The sequence below is a fragment of the Lampetra planeri genome, chromosome 63 (assembly GCF_965212315.1).
Source record: "Lampetra planeri chromosome 63, kcLamPlan1.2.h2, whole genome shotgun sequence".
In the NCBI taxonomy this organism is placed as follows: domain Eukaryota; kingdom Metazoa; phylum Chordata; class Hyperoartia; order Petromyzontiformes; family Petromyzontidae; genus Lampetra; species Lampetra planeri.
The window spans coordinates 776,853-798,535 of NC_136169.1; the positions used below are offsets into that span (position 1 = coordinate 776,853).

Genomic DNA, 21,683 nt, shown 5'->3' on the forward strand with positions numbered 1-21,683 from the left:
CTAATTGGAGGTGCGGAGAGGGGCGGGGGGCAGGATAACAAACTAAACAGACGCACAAATCAGCTCTAAATAAACGAGCTTTCACTCTACGTTCCTTGAAAGTGCCATAAGCTCCGAGTTGCTTCCTAATGTCGCAACGTGTTGTATGTCTCATCGTGCAGAAAGGTTGGGGGAGATGCCGATTGAATTCCGTCGTGCGCGTGTGCACACGTGTTGGTGGATGGCGAGTGAATTCGATCGTGCCCACAATGCACAAGGAGCGTCACCCCCATCACCCACCCAGCCCTTTCCCCCTCCCACCCAGCCCCTCCCCGCACCCACCCAGCCCATCCCCGCACCCACCCAGCCCCCCCCACCCAGCCCTTCCCACCCCACTGCGAACCCTTTCTGAGTTTGCACAACGCCGTGAAAATCCGGGGGCGTTTGACGGAACATTCAAGGGACCTCGTTTGATTTTTTTAGAGCCCCGGTCTGTCCAGTTTGGCAACCCCAGACAATATTTGAATGTGGTGGATTGGCAGTGTGGATGGCCGGCTCGATGTGGGTGATGCTTCACAATGTACAGGGGTGGTGTAATATATAATTGGTGGTATATGTTACACTATCATAAACTACGCTGTACACTACATTATACACTACTATACGCTACAACTACGATGCACTACTATACACTAGTAGTCACCGGTGCCTGGAGGCGCGTGTGTGTGTGGGGAGCGACTCGCGTTGAACGTCGCTCAACAAGTCGAGCGATTTGCTGGGGGGTGGTGTTGGTGCCACGGTGGGCACGAGTGAACATACGGCAGCGAATGAACACAGTACCAGTGAGCAGAGGTGTGGACTCGAGTCATGTGACTTGGACTCGAGTCAGACTCGAGTCATGAATTTGATGACTTGCGACTCGACTTGGACTTGCATAACAATGACTTTGTCCCACCTATGAGATGTGGACTCGAGTCATGTGACTTGGACTCGAGTCAGACTCGAGTCATGAATTTGATGACTTGCGACTCGACTTGGACTTGCATAACAATGACTTTGTCCCACCTATGAGATGTGGACTCGAGTCATGTGACTTGGACTCGAGTCAGACTCGAGTCATAAATTTGATGACTTGCGACTCGACTTGGACTTGCATAACAATGACTTTGTCCCACCTCTGCCAGTGAGTGAACACAGCCGCAGTGAGTGAGTTCAGGGCTCACCTGCACTGCCGGCATGAGCTGGAGACTTTGAATTGGAGTCGGCTTTGTGCGCCACGTCCTGAAACGAGCAACAGAGACGCACGGGCAATCAGGGATTGTCGTGATCATCATCATCATCACTGCCCCCCACCACGGTCATCGTCAACAGTCACGCTCGATCCACTGCTGGATTAAGGCCTCCCCCCCCCCTCATCGATGGGGGGAGGAATCATCGATGGGGGAGGAATTCCAAGCATTCAATGGAGGAACGCCCCCTCCCCCCCCATCGATGTGTGTCCTGTGTGTGTGTTCTGTGTGTGTGTACTGTGCGTGTGTACGTGTGCGTGTGTACTGTGTGTGTGTGTATTGTGTGTACTGTGTGTGTGTACTGTGCGTGTGTACGTGTGCGTGTGTACTGTGCGTGTGTACTGTGCGTGTGTACTGTGTATGTGTACTGTGTGTGTACTGTGTGTATGTACTTTGTGTGTACTGTGTGTGTACTTTGTGTGTACTGTGTGTGTACTGTTTGTGTGTACTGTGTGTGTACTGTACGTGTGTACTTTGTGTGTACTGTTTGTGTGTACTGTGTGTGTACTGTACGTGTGTACTTTGTGTGTACTGTGTGTGTACTGTTTGTGTGTACTGTGTGTGTACTGTGTTTGTACTGTGTGTGTGTACTGTCTGTGTGTACTGTCTGTGTGTACGGTGTGTGTACTGTGTGCGTGTGTACTGTGTGTACTGTGTGTGTGTGTACTGTGTGTGTGTACTGTGTGTGTGTACTTTGTGTGTACTGTGTGTGCGTGTATACTGTGTGTGTGTACTGTGTGTAGTGTACCGTGTGTGTGTGTACTGTGTGTGTACTGTTTGTGTGTACTGTGTGTGTGTACTGTGTGTGTGTACCGTGTGTGTACTGTATGTGTACTGTGTGTGTACTGTATGTGTGTACTGTGTGTGTGTACTGTATGTGTGTACTGTGTGTGTGTGTACTGTGTGTAGTGTACTGTGTGTAGTGTACCGTGTGTGTGTACTGTATGTGTGTACTGTATGTGAGTGTACGGTGTGCGTGTACGTGTGGCCACGTAGAATGTTCGAACGCTCACTGCGGAGGAGAGGCTGCCACTCCTCTGTCGGGAGCTGGACCGGTACCGCCTAGATCTCTGTGGCATTCAGGAGGTCCGGTGGACCGGCTCTGGCTCCTGTCACCATGAGGAGTGGACAGTCCTCTACTCGGGCAGGAGACTACCAAACAACAGGGTGTGGCTCTTCTTCTGAACAAAAGAATGAGGGGGGCATTGGAGCGTGGCGGTGAGGTGTGGGAAGCTGTAAGCGCCAGGCTACTTTGGGCTCGCCTTCCTATCAACCAGAGGCGAGAAGTGGTGGGCGTGGTTACTTATGTACACCTTGGGGTGCGACAGGGATGTCCTCTGCCTCCCACATTATTTAACATATATTTCGACCACGTAGTTCATGAAGCCTTCAATAGCTGTACCGGAGGAATTTCCATCTGGTACAGATACAATGGGAGGCTGTTCGATGCCCGGGTGCGATCAAGGGTTGGCTCCCTATTGCTCAACCAAGTTATGTAATGCCGATGATCAGGTGATTGCTGCTAACTCAGAGGAGGAGTTGGAGGCGCTGTTGCTGAACCTGGAGCTTGCCACTAAGAGGTGGGGCCTTACCATCAGCCCCACCAAAACTAAGCACCTGCCTGGGTATTTTGTACCATCGGACACTCCACCCCCACATCTCCCAATTGGTGATAGGGCAGTTGTGGAGAGAGTGGAGAGTTTCCCATACCTGGGCAGTGTGCTCATGACCGGCTCCGGTTTAACAGCAGAGGTCTTACTCCGAATCAGTCGAGCGGCATTATCTTTTCATCGGTTGTGTAATGCTGTGTGGAAGCTACATGGTCTGTCGCTCCGCACGAAGCTTCAAGTCTTCTCGGCCACAGTCATTCCCTCCCTTCTCTACGCTTGCGAAACGTGGACCACCCTTATGGAACATCTTCGCCGGAAACATTTAGGCTGGCCTGCCTATGATCCATCCTGGGTTTAACCAGGCTGGATTGTCTGAGGAGCTCACAAATCCTTGAAAGATCTGGACAAAGTACCATCAGTGAGCTACTCCGGCAGGCAAGGCTGCGTTGGTTGGGCAATGTAGCCCGCATGCCCAGCCACCACATGCCTAAACAGCTTTTGTTCGGCCGGATCGAGGGGGCTAAATGGGCACGGCATGGGCTAGAGAAGAGATAGAGTGATGTGGTACAGAAGGATGTGGAGCTGAGTGGACTTGCCGATGACTGGTACCAGTGGTGTCAAGGTCGGCCTTTGTGGAGGAGGCTCGTGAAGGACGCTACTGGGCAGTTAGAGGCAGTCACCCTCCAACAACAACAGAGGACGGAGGAGTGACGCTCACAACAACGAGCGGAGCACCGGGTGGCTAAAGCACAGCAAGTTGGCACAGTAGGGGGCACAGGTGGTGCATCAGCCAGTCGTCTCGGTCAGTCGACCCGTGGCAACTGGGTCTGCCCCATGACCTCCTGCCAGCGGTCGTTCGACATTTCACGTGGCCTCAAGGTGCACATAGCCTAGCACAAGCGTCGTGGTGACGTCACCGCCACTTAGTGGCGAATGGCGGCTGTTGTTGGTAGTGATGATGGTGGGGTGGTGATGATGATGATGATCCTGGCGGTGGTGGTGATGATGTTGATGATAGTGGTGATGGTGGTGGTGGTGATGATGATAGTGGTGGTAATGATGCTGATGATCGTGGTGGTGGTGGTGGTGGTGGTAATGATGATCATGGTGGTGGTGGTGATGATGATGATGATGGATGTTGATGATGATAGTGGTGACAGTGGTGATAATGATGATCACGGTGGTAGTGGTGATGATGATGATGATGGATGTTGATGATCGTGGTGGTGATGGTGGTGGTGATGGTGGTGGTGATAATGATGATCACGGTGGTGGTGATGATGATGATGATTGATGTTGATGATCGTGGTGGTGATGGTGGTGATAATGATGATCACGGTGGTGGTGGTGATGATGGATGTTGATGATGATAGTGGTCACGGTGGTGGTGGTGATGATGATGATGATGCATGTTGATGATGACAGTGGTGACGGCGAGCATCTGACCAGATGCTTGCGGTTCTCGCTGTGCTGGTACGAGTTGAGAACGATGCCCGGCGGCTGCTCCTGCACATCCTCTTCCGGCTTCGCCTCCGTGTTGCCCATCGTGGGGCCCAGGGGTAGATGGGGATGAGGAGGAGCCCAGGGGTCGACGGGAGATGAGCAGGGCCCAGGGGTCGTCGTGGATGAGGAGGAGCCCAGGGGTAGATGGGGATGAGCAGGGCCCAGGGGTAGACGGAGATGAGCAGGGCCCAGGGGTAGATGGGGGATGAGGAGGAGCCCAGGGGTCGACGGGGATGCGGAGGAGCCCAGGGGTCGACGGGAGATGAGCAGGGCCCAGGGGTAGATGGGGGATGCGGAGGAGCCCAGGGGTCGACGGGGATGAGAAGGGCAGCAGCGGCCGCGTTCCGCCACGTGCAGTGTGCGACTCGCTCCTGGGAGGAAGAAGACAAATGACATCATCGACTCCTTCTCGTCGTCGTCGTCGACTCATCATCGTCGCCATCGAGCAAAGTTGACTCTCGCGCTCTCGACCACACACGTCCAACCGTGCGTCGGAGAATCAATTGTTACCATCACCACCGGATTATGTTGGGGGGACTTCAACAAGGTTGTACGAGCGTCGAATTAACAAGCGAAGTCCACCCATCGGCGATGGCGCCGTCACCTTTCACGAATCGTGGACATGATCTGGAAGAACGATGTGCCGACAAACGGGGTGGAACAACGCGGGCGCACGAAATAATATAACGCCTCGATGGAGACCCTCCAAACATTCTCGCATGGACATTCCTCCTCGTAGACACTGCCGGAGGCGGTGTGACCATCAACAGCATCATTGGGACGTCAACAGCAGGCAGTGAGCGCACTCCTCCTTGATAAATGTGGACAATTAAAGAGCGGAGCCACAATCTGCTCTTTGGTTCTTTCGGTAAAGTCACGTGGGTAGAAATAAAATAAAATAAAACAATTCACGACGTTTCGATCGCAACACAAGCAATGTTTTTTTTAAAGCTTTCGTGACTGCAGCGATTCATCTTCTTGGTTCTTTCGGTAAAGTCACGTAGAAGGGAAATAATAAAATAATAAAAACATCAAACAATAAAAAATTCTCACGACGTTTCGACTGCAACACAAGCAATCATCATCAGGTGTGAAATCTGTGGATGATGATTGCTTGTGTTACAGTCGAAACGTCGTGAAAATTTTGTGTTTGTTTTATATTTCTATTATTTTATCATTTCCCTTCTACGTGACTTTACCGAAAGAACCAAGAAGATGAATAAGCAATCTTTTGTTTTATTTTATTTCTACCTACGTGACTTTACCGAAAGGAGAGTATGGATTCCTGCAGACACGAAAGCTTCAAATCAAGATTGAACCGGAGCCACAGTGGAGCGCGATTGTGGCCACGCGACCCAAACTGTGGACCCATATCGTAAACCCATAAGAGACACAAATCGATGCACAGAGACTCGTAGAGATGCAGACTCATCGAGATGCATATTGATACTCACAGAGACCCGTAGAGATACATCAAAGACCCGAGTCACAGTGTTGTGATTGTCGCCATGCAACCCAAACTATGCACCGTACAGTGAACCCATAGAGACCCCACAGAGACACATGAAGATGCATTAAAGACACATGAAGATGCAATCGACATCACTGCGGTCTGCGCTCCTTCAACGGAGGAGAGACAGCGAACACGATCTCTGTCTCTTTCTCTCTGCTGAAGCCCTCTAGTCGTGACCAGCAGAAGCAGCAGGAGACCTCCACATTGGCATCATCGAGCTCCCGAACCACATTGCCATACACAGAGACACATTGCCATACACAGAGACACATATACATACACAGTGACTCGTAGAGATACACAGAGACACACAGACATACACAGAGACACACAGACATACACAGAGACACACAGACATACACAGAGACACACAGACATACACAGAGACACACAGACATACACAGAGACACACAGACACACATAGAGACACATAGAGATGCATTAAATGCGAGCCACAGTGGTGTGACTGTGACCATGCAACCCAAGATTTGCACCATACACAGTGAACCCATACAGAACCCATAGAGACCCCACAGAGACACATGGAGACACATTAAAGAGAGGCCAGTCAACACCGCTGTGGTGTTCATATTCTTGGTTCTTTCGGTAAAGTCACGTAGAAGGGAAATATTATTTCTTCTACGTGACTTTACCGAAAGAACCAAAAATATGAATCCTTGCAGTCACGAAAGATTTAAATCTAAATTTAACCGCTGTGGTGGTCTGTGCTCCTGCAACGGAGGAACGACACGACACGAACTCTCTCTCTCTCTACTGAAACCGTCTCGTCTTGGCTAGCAGCAGTGGATCTCGATATCGGCATCGAGCTCATGAACATTTTGCTGTTGTTGCTGCTGCTGCTGCCACCATATGCAAGAATAGAACGGAGATCTTGCCAGTCTCCCCCATACTTCGGGAATGCGCTCGTGTTGTTCTTGTTGTTCCAAACGCCAAGCCGGCGGTGGAAATTCCACATTCCTGCGGCAGGAAACCCCGCCGTGTCGCCACCACAATGTTTCGTTTCGGAATGTTGAAGTGAATGTGTGAAGGATCGTAGCTTCGTTTCCGTGCCCCCTGGGCGTATCGCATCGCCCGACTCTTGTGTGTGTGAGCTGTAACTCTTAAAATAGAATCGGAGGCATACGCCCATCGCACTACTATTTCTATATATATGACAACATCAAAGCCTCGGGCTTTCTGGCTGGCTACTGGCCGGACTTCTCTGCAGCCCACCTGTAAGTCTGTTGTTAGTTGTGGGTCGTTGGAATCCCAACTAGCTGTCATTTGTGGCCAGCTCGCTTCTGAAAAAAATATGTTAACGCCTCGCCGAAGCGCCCTGTTTTCACAACCAAGTGCGCCGTAGTTTGCCGTCATCATCACGTGGACATCTATAGCAGCCACATTCTCTCAACGCGTGATGTTGATTCCAAATGCGGAGGGGAAAACTGGAGCACCCGGAGAAAAATCCAGAGATATGCAAACCTATTCTTAGGTTTTTTCGGTAAAGTCACGTAGGTAAAACATTAACATTAATAAAAGTAAATTAAATTAAAATCACGACGTTTCGGAGGCAACACAAGCTTCCGTCTCCAGGTGGAACCGTCACAGCCACGACAGCTGTATCAAGTAAATGAGAGATTGCAAGAGCTACCACTCCGTATATATAATGGTTGGAGAGGGGAAGGGCCAAGTAAGGCACACTTTTTATTAACCTAAGAATATGAATCCTTGCAGTCACGAAAGCTTCAAATCTAGAATATATGCAAACCTGCATTGTGATGTTTGGCCAATGCCACTGTGCACAGCTACGCCCTGTTTTCACATCCAAGTGCGCCGTAGTTTGCTGTGATGTTGCCGTGCCGAATCCCAAGCGAGTCATTTTGCAGGTACAAATGTTTCGAATGTTGGCCGCATTTGGACCCGGGACCCCGACCCACGGTGGCCTCCCCGTTTCGAGTGAACCAGACGAAGCATTGTACGATTAATCCCCCCCCCACCTCGCATTGAGATAATTTACATTACTTTGGGTGCTATAACACGTAACACTTTAGTGGGCTCTGCCTGGTAGGATGGGGGGGGAGGGTTCGTTGTTGTACGTGTGTGGATGGTTTGTTTACCTTTCCTCTACGTTACATTCCTATCGTGTTTGTGTCACTGTTGTTGTATTATGGGGAGCGGTAGTGTAGCGGTTAGCGCGCTGCGCTATGAACCTGGCGACCCGGGTTCGATTCCCGCTCACGGCTAACACCAGTGACGATTATCTGGGCCTCCCCTAGGTCGACTTAGCCTTAAAGGAGTACCTGGTGCGGTGTGTAAACATCGCCACTGGGGAGACAAAGGCGCACTTCCCCCCTACAGTCTGTTAAGGCTATACGGGGGATCTTTGTCTTTGTAACGCGCTTACCCCGTGCCCCGACTGGACATCTGTGACAAAAAAGCTTTATAGCTCATCGGATTCCTCCTGCAGTCGAACTATAAGTCAAACATATTCTGAACTGGCGAGAATGGATTTTCCGTGTGATGAAAATAAAACGAAACATTTCTCAGTCGGCCGAAGTCTGTTACCAAAAGTGTGCACACTGCTGCATGTTGGCACCGCCAGTGCCGGCCTAAGCTAGTGCGTGGCCTGTAATATGACGTTAAAAAGGAGCCCTAAATAAATAAAAACACACGAAAATATTAAAACACAAATTTTTTACTTGCGAAGTAAAGTTATTGGGTTTTTTTTTCACTTGCTATACAGCCAGATACTACGACAAATCGCTCACCTTAAACACCCGGTCGTTCGTAAAAGTCGAAGGCGGTATAGTACTATAGTAATAGAGCAAGTGCAGAATCACTGAACCAGAATTGACAGCTTGAAAGCATTTAGCGCGGGGCCCTTGAAAGTGCGTGGCCCGTAGCATATGCAGCTACCTTTGCTACGAGGATCATCCGCCACTGCCTGCTACAGCGATAATGGAGTTGGGCACAGCCAACGCCAGGCGCCGGATCTCCACACACATCGCCGCCAAAAAACCGCGGCGCAAACGTTGTCCCGTACTGTCCCGGATCAAACCCCAGGGCACCTGGGACCCCCAGGGCACCTGGGACCCCCAGGGCACCTGGGACCCCCAGGGCACCTGGGACCCCCAGGGCACCTGGGACCCCCAGGGGCGGAATCTCGACTCGGGGCTTCCAGCAACTGGGCGTCCGAGGTCGAACCGTCCCCGACCACCCCCAGACCCACAAGGGCAGATCTCGGATGAGGTTTTTTTTTTTGGTAAACTGGGAAATATTTCGCGTCCTATTTTTTCCGTTTAATGTGTTTTGAAGGCGTGTTTTTTTTCAACGGAGGCATGATTATTCGGTATTCTTAGGTTTTTTCGGTAAAGTCACGTAGGTAAAACATTAAAATTAATAAAAGTAAAATAAAATAAAAATCACGACGTTTCGGAGGCAACACAAACTTCCGTCTTCAGGTGGAACCGTCACAGCCACGACAGCTGTATCAAGTAAATGAGAGATTGCAAGAGCTACCACTCCGTATATATAATGACGAAAGCTTCAAATCTAGAATAAATGATTATTCCGGTTTGTCGGTACGTCTGTCCCAATTAATGGTTCTGAGATAAAATAGAGGCGACGTGTTTCAGAAATATATATTTGTCCACGACAGCTAGATGATATTTGAGTCCTATTTACGATAAAAAAAATTGCGGGAAATAAAATATTTTACTTTAATAGATTCTCAAAAATCTTAAGAAAATATGAATTATAATTTATATTCCCTCTGTACGCGCACGGGAATTGAAATAATGACATTCTTTTTTTTTTACCCCCCCCTTGATGCACCACCACCAACAACAACGACAACAAGCGCCATTCGCCACTAAGTGGCGGTGACGTCACCACGACGCTTGTGCCAGGCTAGGTGCACGTTGAGGCCACGTGAAGTGTCGAACGCCCGCTGGCACGAGGTCACGGAGCAGACCCAGCAGGTGCCACGGGTCGAATAACTGAGACGAGTGGCCGATGCACCACCTGTGCCCCCCCCTACTGTGCCAACTCGCTGTGCTTTAACCGCCCGACGATCCGTTCGGTGTTGTGAGCGTCGCTCCTCCGCCCTCCGTTGTTCGAGGGCGACTGCCTCCAACTGCCCAGTAGAGTCCTTCACGAGCCTCCTCCACTGAGGCCGATCTTGACACCGCTGGTACCGGTCATCGGCAAGTCCACTCAGCCCCACATCCTCCTGTACCACATCACTCCATCACCAGCACCACCCCCTCTACCCCCCCCCGATCCGGGTCGAACATCTCAGCCGTGATTCACTTCAAACAGCGGGTGACTTAATCGGTCGTTGCAAGCGCGAGAGACAGGGAGTGGTTGGTGAATGGTTGCGACACGCATGCTGCAACTCTCCTTGTCACGTGGGGCGATGATTTTTTGACAGAAACTGACTCGTGACATAAGAATAGGTTTTATCCTTTCTGGCAATAAAGCAGTTGTGTTAATGTGTTAAGGTACCAGCATGTAGCTGCTCACCCCGAGCTCTCAATGTCCTCACAGTGACATTGTCTCTGTGCTGTTCGCCTGTTTGGCGTCGTCCTCTGGTCTAACGCCGTTTGAGACGAGGCTCTAAAGAAAGCTGTCTCTGGTGTGGACCAATCAGTTTCAAAGACAATGCAAAATAAATTTAAACAACAAATTTATTAATTTATTTATTTTTGATTTTAAGCTTTCGTGACTGCAGGGATTCATCTTCTTGGTTCTTTCGGTAAAGTCACGTAGAATGGAAATAATAAAATAATAAAAATAAAACATACTTTATATTTATATTTAAAGCTTTCGTGACTGCAGGGATTCATCTTCTTGGTTCTTTCGGTAAAGTCACGTAGAATGGATATAATAAAATAATATTAAGAAAACATAATAAAATAATTCTCACGACGTTTCGGCCACAACGCAAGCAGCCGTCCTCAGGTGAAGAACAGGTCTGTCGATAAGACAGAGTCATTCAGACTCCTCACCTCCCCCCCACCTGAGGACGGCTGCTTGCGTTGTGGCCGAAACGTCGTGAGAATAATTTTATTATGTTTTATTTTTATTATTTTATTATTTCCATGCTACGTGACTTTTCCGAAAGAACCAAGAAGATTATTTATTTTCATTTATTTTGTTTTATTGTATCTTTTACCTACGTGACTTTACCTAAAACAAAGAGTATGAATTCTTGCAGTGACGAAAGCTTTAAATCTAAAACAATGCATCATCATCATACACTATCAGAGCATGTTGTTTTGTGTTTGCATGTTCACCACAATTACGTGGTTAATGCAGACGTGATTCCCTGCAAAAGGTTTCAGTTTGGTGTTTTAACATCTTAACACAACTGCTGTACTGCCGGAAAAAGGTTAAAACCCTCTTCTTATAACTCCCCTTGATGTCTGATATTTTTTGTCGCCCTTTTGGTATTTCTGACCACAGCACGCTGACACTCGAGGCTAACTGGAAGTGTTCTATCGAGATTTGAAGTTTTCGTGACTACAGGAATCGATACTCTTGGTTCTTTCGGTAAAATGAAATAAATTATAGCCTCTTGTCACGGCAGCCCTTTTGCCCACTTCAGCAATTGCTTCTTGCTGTGGTTGTCCCACCTGATGACGGACGCTTGTGTTGCGCCCGAAACGTCGTGAATTAATACACATTCCTGCGGAGGGAGCTGGTAGGAACGTTGGGTTGCTCGGTCAATGGCCAGGGTCAACGGCGGCGTGGTGTATTCCGCAAATATGGCCGACTGTGAGGGCGGGCACAAGCCGGCGTGAGTAGGTGAAACGTTGAGTTTTATAAGGGCACCACGGGGTGACCAGCCCCTCCCCACCCTCCCCACCCAGCCCCTCCCCACCCTCCCCACCCAGCCCCTCCCCACCCTCCCCACCCAGCCCCACCCTCCCCACCCAGCCCCACCCTCCCCACCCAGCCCCTCCCCACCCTCCCTTCCCCACCCAGCCCCTCCCCACCCAGCCCCTCCCCACCCTCCCCACCCAGCCCCTCCCCACCCTCCCCACTCAGCCCCTCCCTCCACACCCAGCCCCTCCCTGCACGACGGACACAATAATCCCCTGTGGGCTGGCGTAACCAGGAGGTTCCTACCAGTATAATTTTATTTTTACCTACGTGACTTTACCGAAAGATCCAACGAGTATGCAAGTGACCTCTTCTTTGTGTGATTCGCGTTGTCCCTCGCGCGCCCGCACCTCCGTCGAGCAAGGGTTGGCTTGCTTAGGGTTGCGAAATAAGTTCACCGTGCATAAGTCCACACGTGGCATTCATTAAAAATAAATCAAACACGTTCATATTTACTGCTGCTGCTGTGGCTGCTGCGGCTTCATTGGCAATCGTGCACAGGCAGCGTTTGACAATGAAGATGTATAATCACAACACCGCCGATTACAACAGCGCGCGTGAGTGTGCGCCCTTAAAAATAGATATTTAATCGGCGACATTTCGTCAAATGTCCTTTAATCGTAACGCGTGTATTGATGTGTGCGCTCTGAAGAAGGGCCAGTGGCACAAAGAAAAAAGGTCGATAGTGATATTTTATTTGTTTCGCCTTTTTACGGCAGTGTTATTGAGAGAATGTGCCGAGTCATTCATAAAACCGAATGATTTCTTCGGCGCTATCATCCGTATGCATTGGCAGACCGCGCTATTAATCGGAGGTGCGGAGCGGGTAGGATAAGCATGGGCATAATATGACTTTTACCCCCCCCCCGCCCACCTCCTACGCATTATCCATGAATATGCTAAATTCCTCTTGATATGCACATTATTTTTGTTAAGGCGCTCTTCTTCCACCTCCAACCCAGCTTATATATAAGCTCCTAGCTTGGCAGTGTCTCATTCTTCACCTGAAGACGGCTGCTTGCGTTGTAGCCGAAACGTCGTGAGAATTATTTTATTTTATTATGTTTTATTTTTATTGTTTTATTACTTCCCTTCTACGTGACTTTACCGAAAGAACCAAGAAGATGAAACTAAACACAATTTAACACGTAGGCTTTCGCGACCAATATTATTCATAATATAGGTTTTTGGGTTTAGATCGCGTTATTTATAAATGTGTCGTAACCCTCCACCACCCGACACGGCCAAACAGTAAAAAAATGTGTCACGTTTTCAAAGGACAAATTAATTGACTTCTTTAGCCCACAGCAGATCTGTGATGCAGGAAGACGCGGGGTCTTATCACAGACAGTCTGCAGCATCGCAGAACGATGCGGTGTTGTTCCCTGTGATTAGTCTGCTTCTGATTCTGTGACTCATCTCAAAGTGACATCAAACCACAAGACGCAGTTCTAGCGCAGGGCTGTGATGGAGAAAGACGCGGGGGGGGATCACAGACAGCCTGCGGCATCGCATACCGAGGCGGCGTTGCGCCCTGTTGTGCTGCTTCTGTGACTCATCTCGATCCACCACCGCGTCTTCAACCCTCTGTCCGCCTCGACTGCTTTCCAAACCCAACGCGGGGTGATCATCACCACGGTCCTTCTCAGACCACAATGTTGAAACAAGAACCTATACGGCACGTAGAAGGGAAATAATAAAATAATAAAAATATAACATTACAAAATACTATTATATAATAAAATAATAAAATAACAATATAATATTATAATATTTATTTTTATTATTTTATTATTTCCCTTCTACGTGACTTTACCGAAAGAACCAAGAAGATGAATCCCTGCAGTCACGAAAGTTTTAAATCGGAACACAACGCCGTACGTTGCGAGTGAAGGGGCCGTAGATTTTCATGCGAAAGAGAGACAGCCTGAAAGCCCGGCTAACAGTCTTGCCCGCGTGAACTACACTATTAATGCGGTACAGGTGTAGAGGAGTAAAATGGGGACGTGACGTCAGGTGTGCCGTTCAGTGCGATGGCGTCACGTCTCCTAGGCTACTTAAGGGAGACCCCGTGACGTAAGCGGGGTCACTGTGGGAACGGGTAGAGTGAGCAGGGTGAAGAGGGAACCAGGGGTAGAGAGAGGGATCGAGTGGTGAGTCTGGGGAGAAGCCGGTGGTAGCCGTAGAGGTGTTTCTCTCTCCGCTCGGTGGAGTCGGCAGAGTCCACGATCCGACACGAGAGAGAGAGACCGGAGCTAGCCGGCAGGGACCCGGACTCAGAGTAGGAGCCCTAGCCCCTGGGAGTTGTGTACCCTGCTGTGTAATATTGCAACAGCTTTAATAAACCCTGGCGAAGGCCCGTAACTTACCTGCGTCTACGAGTACGTCCGTTGGAACTTCTCTACACAGGTAAAGGGACGATTAATCATTTGTAAGGCACAACGATACTCGCTCTCTCTCTCTCTCTCGGACAGAGACGACGACTCGAAGGTGCCCGTAGGACAGAACCACGGGCGAGTGAGGAGGCCGATGCCAAATTCCTCCCCAAGCTCTGCGATCCTCTAGATTATCGTGAAGGTGTTGCCGGCCGACTAACGAGAGTAAAAAATGAAATAAAAATTAATAAAAAATAAAATAATAAAAATCACGACGTTTCGGAGGCAACACAAGTCTCCGTCATCAGGTGGGACCGTCACACCTGATGACGGAGACTTGTGTTGCCTCCGAAACGTCGTGATTTTTATTATTTTATTTTTATTAATTTTAATTTCATTTTTTACCTACGTGACTTTACCGAAAAAACTAAGAGTATGAATCCTTGCAGTCACGAAAGCTTCAAATCTATGACTAACGAGTGCTTACACGTGGGAGGAAATCGGAGCACCCGGAGAAAACCCAACGCGTGCGAGGGGGCAACGCTCTATCCCCATCGTACAGATGGAACAAGTGGAGTGGAAATATTTGCTGTACCGCCTTCTCCCGGCGAGCCAGGGGCTATGATATCTCCTAGGACGCACGGTGACAACTTTGCTTGAATGACCACGAAGAGAGAGAGAAAAAGTAGAGAAAACAGCTCGCGAATTTAAAAAAAACATCAACAGGTTTGGGTGTTACGACTTAAATAAAGTGATGAGTAACATTAGTCAGATTGTTAACAACACATACACGTTCAAAGCACAGCAACACCAATATCACGTTAGCGTCTGTTCCACACCAATGATTTGGTTTTGATAAAACGATGGCTTTTTTATCAGTTGGGTGAATGTCCCCGGCGTTACAACTTCCACATGAATGCCAACACCCACCCAAAGTGGTAACAAATTAGGAAATGTACAGTGGACACCTAAGGGCATTCTGTCCATGGATCGTGATGATGACCCACCCAGAGACGGCCTGCACAACGGCGACCTTAGAAAAAGTTGAACGCAGAGGAAAGGTTCCGAACGCAATCGAGTAACCGGTACCTTGGGTTCAAGATGCCGGCTCTGTTGGTTCAGGTGACCGGCGGGTCGCACACCTTGGATGGGATGACTCTCAACACCTGATGGGGTCGGTGGCCACGGAGAAACTCGCTCGCTCGCTCGCAATCGGTGCCAAAACTCGAGTGACGAAGCTTGTGCCTCGCCCCTTCGTGTGTAGAGAGAGAGAGAACACGTGGCCAGCTATCCTTACACACCCCCGACGCCACCGCCTTTCGTCACAGCCGCACCCAGTGTCACCTCCACCCACCTGCCCTCCTACACCCACACTCCTCTTCACCCTCCACCACCACCCACCCACCCACACCATCCACCCACCCACCCAGCTCTTCTTCCCCACTACCACCACCCACCCAACCAACCAACCTCCCTCACCATCCACCCACCCACTCACTCTCCTCCACCCACACACCTCCTCCTCATCCTCCACCACCACCTACCCACCCACCCACCCTCACCATCCACCCACCCACTCCCCTCCACCACTCATCCACCCTCCACCACCCACCCTCCTCCACCACCCACCCTCCTCCACCACCCACCACCACTCACCCACCCTCCTGCACCCACCCACTCTCCTCCACCACCTACCACCCTTCACCCACCACCCTCCACCACCCACCTCCACTCACCCTCCACCACCCACCACCCACCTCCATTCACCCTCCACCACCCACCCACCCTCCCCCTCCACGCTTGAACCCAGGTCAGTACAGTATTGCCAAATCCTCAAAGTGGAAAGTTGCCCAAACAAAAGCTCAAAGTTTCCGAAATAAAAAAAAAAGTTTTGCCAAAAGTCACCGGGTGACTCTGACACGGCGCTAGGCGGCGCGTTTCGTCACTCGTTGCAAAAGGGGGTTCCCGGTTCGAATCGGCCAGGCCGCCCTGATTAATCAGAATATTTATTTAGACTGCAGGAGGAATCCGATGAGCTATCAAGCTCTTTTGTCACCGATGTCCAGTCGGGGCACGGGGTAAGAACGTTACAATAACAAGTGACACAAACACGATAGGAATGCAACGTAGAAGAAAGGTAAACAAACCACCCAAACACGTACACCCCCCCATCCTACCAGGCAGAGCCCACTAAGGTGTCAACTTATTGTTCAGAAGCGACCTGGCCACAAATGCCAGCTCTAGTTTCGATGGCAAGGACCCGCACCCACAACAAAGTGGCCCATCCGTTTTTGACATTTATAGCACCCAAAGTAATGTAAATTATCTCAATGCGACGAAGAGGGGGTTAGTGTAATCGTAGAATACTGCGTCTGGTTTACTCGAAACGAGGCCACCGTGGGTCGGGGTCCTTGGTCAAAATGCGGCCAACATTGGAAACATTTGTACCTGCAAAATGACTCACTTGGGATTCGGCACGGCAACATCACAGCAAACTACCGCGGGCTTGGATGTGAAAACAGGGCGTAGCTGTGCACAGTAGCATTGGCCAAACATCACAATGCAGGTTTGCATATCTCTCTGGATTTTTCTCCGGGTGCTCCGGTTTTTCCCCTCCACATTCAGAATGAACATCACGCGTTGAGAGAATGTGGCTGCTATAGATGTCCACGTGATGATGATGATGATGACGACGAGCCCACTTCGTTGAGCTGTCGTTCGTGATGGGCAGGTCCGCTCTGAAAAGAAACCCAGCTACGTAGCTCAGCGTGCCTTAACCTGGTGAAATAATTCAGTTGTTTACACGCTTTTATTTCACTCACTCCGTCTGTTGTCGTATCCTTAAAAAAATATTGTAACTCAAGTTTTACCCACCTCCCAATGTGCTATCGACTGCAAACTTGGTATACTGTCATACTGATGACAATACCATATTCTATCATTAAAAAATGTAACTATCTTTTTACACGCTTTTATTTAACTCACTCTGTCTGTTGTTGTCGTATCCTCAAATCTTGTAACTCAATTTTAACCCACTTCCCAATGTGCTATCGACTGCAAACTTTGGTATACTTATGTCATACTGATGACAATACTATATTCTATCATAAAAAATTAAACTATCTTTTTACACACTTTCTATGAACTCACTCTGTCTGTTGTCATATCCTCAAATCTTGTAACTCAATTTTAACCCACTCGCCAATGTGGTATCGACTGCAAACTTGGTATACTTATGTCTTACTGATGACAATACTATATTCTATCATAAAAAATAAAATAAAATATTTTTTTACATTATTTTTACACGCTTTTTATTAACTCACTCTGTTGTTGTTGTCATATCCTCAAATCTTGTAACTTAATTTTAACCCACTTCCCAATGTGGTATCGACTGCAAACTTGGTATATATTTTAAACATTATTTTTTATATGTTATGTTTCGGCTTGGCTCGAATTGTCCACGCTCAACTGACGTTGGCTGTAAATCACCAGTCCCTTACGTTGTGGCAAGCTTCGGGGCCACTTCCTAGAGTCGTGGAGTTCTTCCATTACTAGAACATTTCATGAAAGCGTGTTTAACAAAAGTATTTTTTTAATATTACTTATTTTAGTTTATAAGCAGGCTGACATGGGGGAACACCGAGTTAGTGTGGCCAGTAACCACGCCAGGCCACCTTTGTCTTCCCCAAAGTGCCGATGTGGTGGACACACGACCACCAGACGCTCATCTAAAGGCCGACTCAAGGCCCCATGACCGCACCTGCTATCACGTTCGCCGTGGGGCCGTGCAGCACGCAACCTCCGACTCGCACGGCTGGCTACGTACGGCGCGAAAGAAGTTGAACGTGCACCGGACGTGCCATTCGCGTGACCCGCGCCTCGGTTCGAAATCGTTCGGATTGCGAAAAAATTCAGACGAGCACAAAGCAGGAACATCGTGATTAAAAAGGAGGCGTCTTTTATTAGCTAAGTTTACACGCGCGAACCGGTTACCCCCGAATATTTGCGGACGCACTTTTAAGACCGAAAAACACCGATTCGTCGCGGCCAACTACACCGCCGTTGGCCACTGCACTCGTGTCAAGACGAATCGCACCGTCGTTATTGACAAAGTCATTTGCTTTACAACTGCTTTGTTGTTATTGTTGAGTTCGTTGTCCTTCCCCCGCAACCTCCGATGAGCACCGTTGGTTACGTACGGTGCGACAGAAGTTCAACTTACATACGTGTCGAGGTGGTGGTAGCTGCATGATGAGGAAGTGGGGGGGGGGGCGTGTGACGTTGATGATGTGGCCGTCTGGAACGTTCTTCCTTCCGATATTATGAAGCCACTGGAGCTATGAAAACTTGCTGCTTTGAGTTTAGTGGGTTGTCCTCCTCCCCCCACCTCTACGTATAGTCCAACAGATGTTCAACTTACATAGTGGTGGTGGTGCTGAGGTGGTACCTTCATGGGGATGTGGAGGTCAATGGTGGTGGTGATGATGGTAGTTATGTTGATGATGCGGCCGTCTGGAACGCCCTTCCTTCCGATATTATGAAGCAAGTGGAGACTACGTCCAGATTGAAAAACACGGAGCTTTGCGTGTCCAGTTTGTTGACCTTCGCACGCAACCTCCGATGAGCATGGTTGACTCCGTACGGTGCGAAATAAGTTAAACATACGCACATGATGGTGATGGTGGTGATGGTGGCGATGTTGAGGAGGCACCTGCATGATTTGGAAGTGGGGGTGTGACGTTGATAGTGGTGATTATGATGAGGCGGCCGTCTGGAACGCTCTTCCTTCCGATATTAGGAAGCCACTGGAGGCTATGCACTTGCACATCCAGACTGAAAAACACAGAGCTTTGCGTGTCCAGTGTGTTGTCCTTCCCCCGCAACCTCCGATTAGCGCGGTTGGCTACGTACGGCTGTGCGAAAGAAGTTCAACACACGTCCACGGCGTCGCTGCGACCAAAGGGACTCCACACGCCACCTCAATGCCATCACAACGCGTGGACACGGGCACAAGCGCAGCCCTGTCAGCCGCGGGCTCGTCAAATGCAAAGCAGACGTAGATGCGGGCGAACGGAGGTGCAGTACAACAAATAATTTGGCTGCAATGCCCACAACGACGTAGCTCCCCCTCCTATTATCCCGAGCGCGACCCCAGGCCCTTTGACATCCGGCTTTAGGTTGCCGGAGATCGTCCCGACGGCATCGGCCGTAGGTTCAGCAGACGGGCACCACGACGCGCGACAACGACCGGCTCTCAATTCACGCAATCCGATGGGCCCGTATCAACGGAGGCCACGCGAACATCTGGCAAACGGTGCAACGGGCCCCCCAAAAAAATGAATAAAAAATAAACCGGCGCTACACAAGACGCGCCCCGCACAGGAGCGTGACAGCTAAAACACAAAGCAGCCGATAATTGTTTTTTACCCTTCTATCTGGCAACAAAACTGACACCTTTTTACAAGGAGTCATGTTTGCATAGACCGCAATACCTGCAGTCATAATGCAAACAAAAAATATAACTCTGATAATGTATGCACTGTCCTTGAAGTTGATTGGTCCACACCCGAGACAGCTTTCCTTAGAGCCTAGTCTCACATGGGTATGCAAACATGACTCCTTGTAAAAAGGTGTCAGTTTTGTTGCCAGATAGAAGGGTAAAAAACCAATTATCATATTTTTACTGGCAAATGAGGTTCCCATAACAAAGCAGCCGATCGCGTACACAAAAACCACGATGACCCCCCCCCGGTGCAATGCCCCGACCACGCGCGCTCCACGTACCCACGCCGATTCTCGGTCCGCGGTTCCCAGCGGACGTAGACCGGAGCTGGAACAGACACCCGCGTATAGGAGAAGCGAAACTCTTCGGCCGTGCCGACTTGCTCGCGACCGCTAATCTCGGCAGCCCCGCTCGCTTCTTGACGGTCACCACGGATGTGCTGTTAAGTTAGTTGTGATCAGTTGGTTGTGATTAGTTAGTTGTAATTACTGGCAAAAAGGTCACGGTAATCGGATTGCAAATGTTGCAGTGGGTTTACTCTCCAACACACATGCAGTGTGCTGTACTAGTGACGAATTGGCCACGTTCTGTTTACGTGACAAACCTTACTAGTTGTCAATGTCGGGCGGTGGCGGGTTTAACGACACATTTATATTTACGCGATCTAACGCAAATAAAACCTCGATTATGGAGCCCTACCACGTGTTAAACCAAATTTACTGTTGCTGGCCACCCCAATGACTTTGGAATCACGAAAGCGATGCCTACTCTGGTGGTAACAAGCGGATGGATGCCCCCCCCCCCGACTCGGATCCCGCGAGGACATTTCCCACGCGAGAGGCAACAACGCAAACACCGCCTCTCGCGTACAACAACAACAGCAACAAACAACAATCGTTGCGTGAACTGTAAGAATATTCGTACACCCATTTTCGTGTAAAAACCACCGACGAAGTCTGGTCAAACAAACCTTCCATGGGCCACCCACGTGGGGAGACCCTTTATCCAGCAGCGAATTGACAAGGGCCTATCTATATTTGAAGCTTTCGTGACTGCAGGAATCCATACCCTTTGGGTCTTTCGGTTCAGCCACGTGGGTAGAAAAATAATGGATCGCGACGTTTCGAACGCAACGCAAGCGTCCGTCATCAGGCGAAAAATGGTGATAAAGCTGCTGCAAGCAAGGGGTTATGTAAGTAACTAAGGCTAGCATGTAGAGCGGGTGGGGATGCAATTTACAGAAGGATCGGTGGCATCCCCACCCGCTCGCTCGTTATGGCAGCCTCTCCCATCCCATCCCCCCCTCGGATTTGCTGACGCTTGCTCGCCTTCTGTTTGCTAGCCTTACAATTTACTTATACAACCTCTTGCTTTTTTTCCGATTTAAAGCTTTCATGACTGCAGGGATTCATCTTCTTGGTTCTTTATTGTTTTATTTTTATTATTTTATTATTTCCCTTCTACGTGACTTGACCGAAAGAACCAAGAAGATGAACCTCTTGCTTGTAGCAGATTTCTCACCATTTTTCGCCTGATGATGGACGCTTGCGTTGCGTTCGAAACGTCACGATCTATTACTTTTCTACCCACGTGGCTTAACCGAAAGACCCAAAGAGTATGACAAGAGGCTGTTGATTACACTGGTCAACAAAAAAAACATTTTTTTCTGGCCTGGGCTTTTGCAGCTGTTTTAGACTAATTTCAGGGTGCCGATTCCAAATCTGATCTCAGATTTGCTCTATCACATCTCATTTTTATGCTATCGGCATACCCCATTTTCATTGATTTTACCCGAAATTAACTCTGTCACTTATGATTGCAAGTTGTTGCGAGTCAGTGACTGCTTTAGTGTTAACATATGGTGCTGTATTTTTAGGATACTGTGTTTATAATATAATTTTATGTAGATATCCACATTTACTTAATATATTTCTTCTGCAGTTTTTATTGAAAATGCAATATATCTCAAAAACCAGATTTGGAATCAGCACCCCAAAATTACCTTAAAACCGTTGGAATACC

General features: G+C 49.1%; 1 protein-coding gene across 1 annotated transcript in view; it reads right to left on the minus strand.

The window, feature by feature from the left end:
- LOC144736817 (uncharacterized) overlaps positions 1-15,417 on the minus strand; it is a 39,372-nt gene extending 23,955 nt beyond the window's left edge. Inside the window, exons 1-3 of the mRNA XM_078619460.1 lie at positions 15,245-15,417; positions 4,325-4,752; positions 1,203-1,260 (exon numbers count right to left, since the gene is read on the minus strand). Coding sequence (XP_078475586.1) covers positions 1,203-1,260; positions 4,325-4,423 — 157 coding nt within the window. The 5' untranslated portion in view covers positions 4,424-4,752; positions 15,245-15,417. The remainder of the gene's footprint in view (positions 1-1,202; positions 1,261-4,324; positions 4,753-15,244) is intronic.
- Between the last annotated feature and the right edge of the window lie 6,266 nt (positions 15,418-21,683).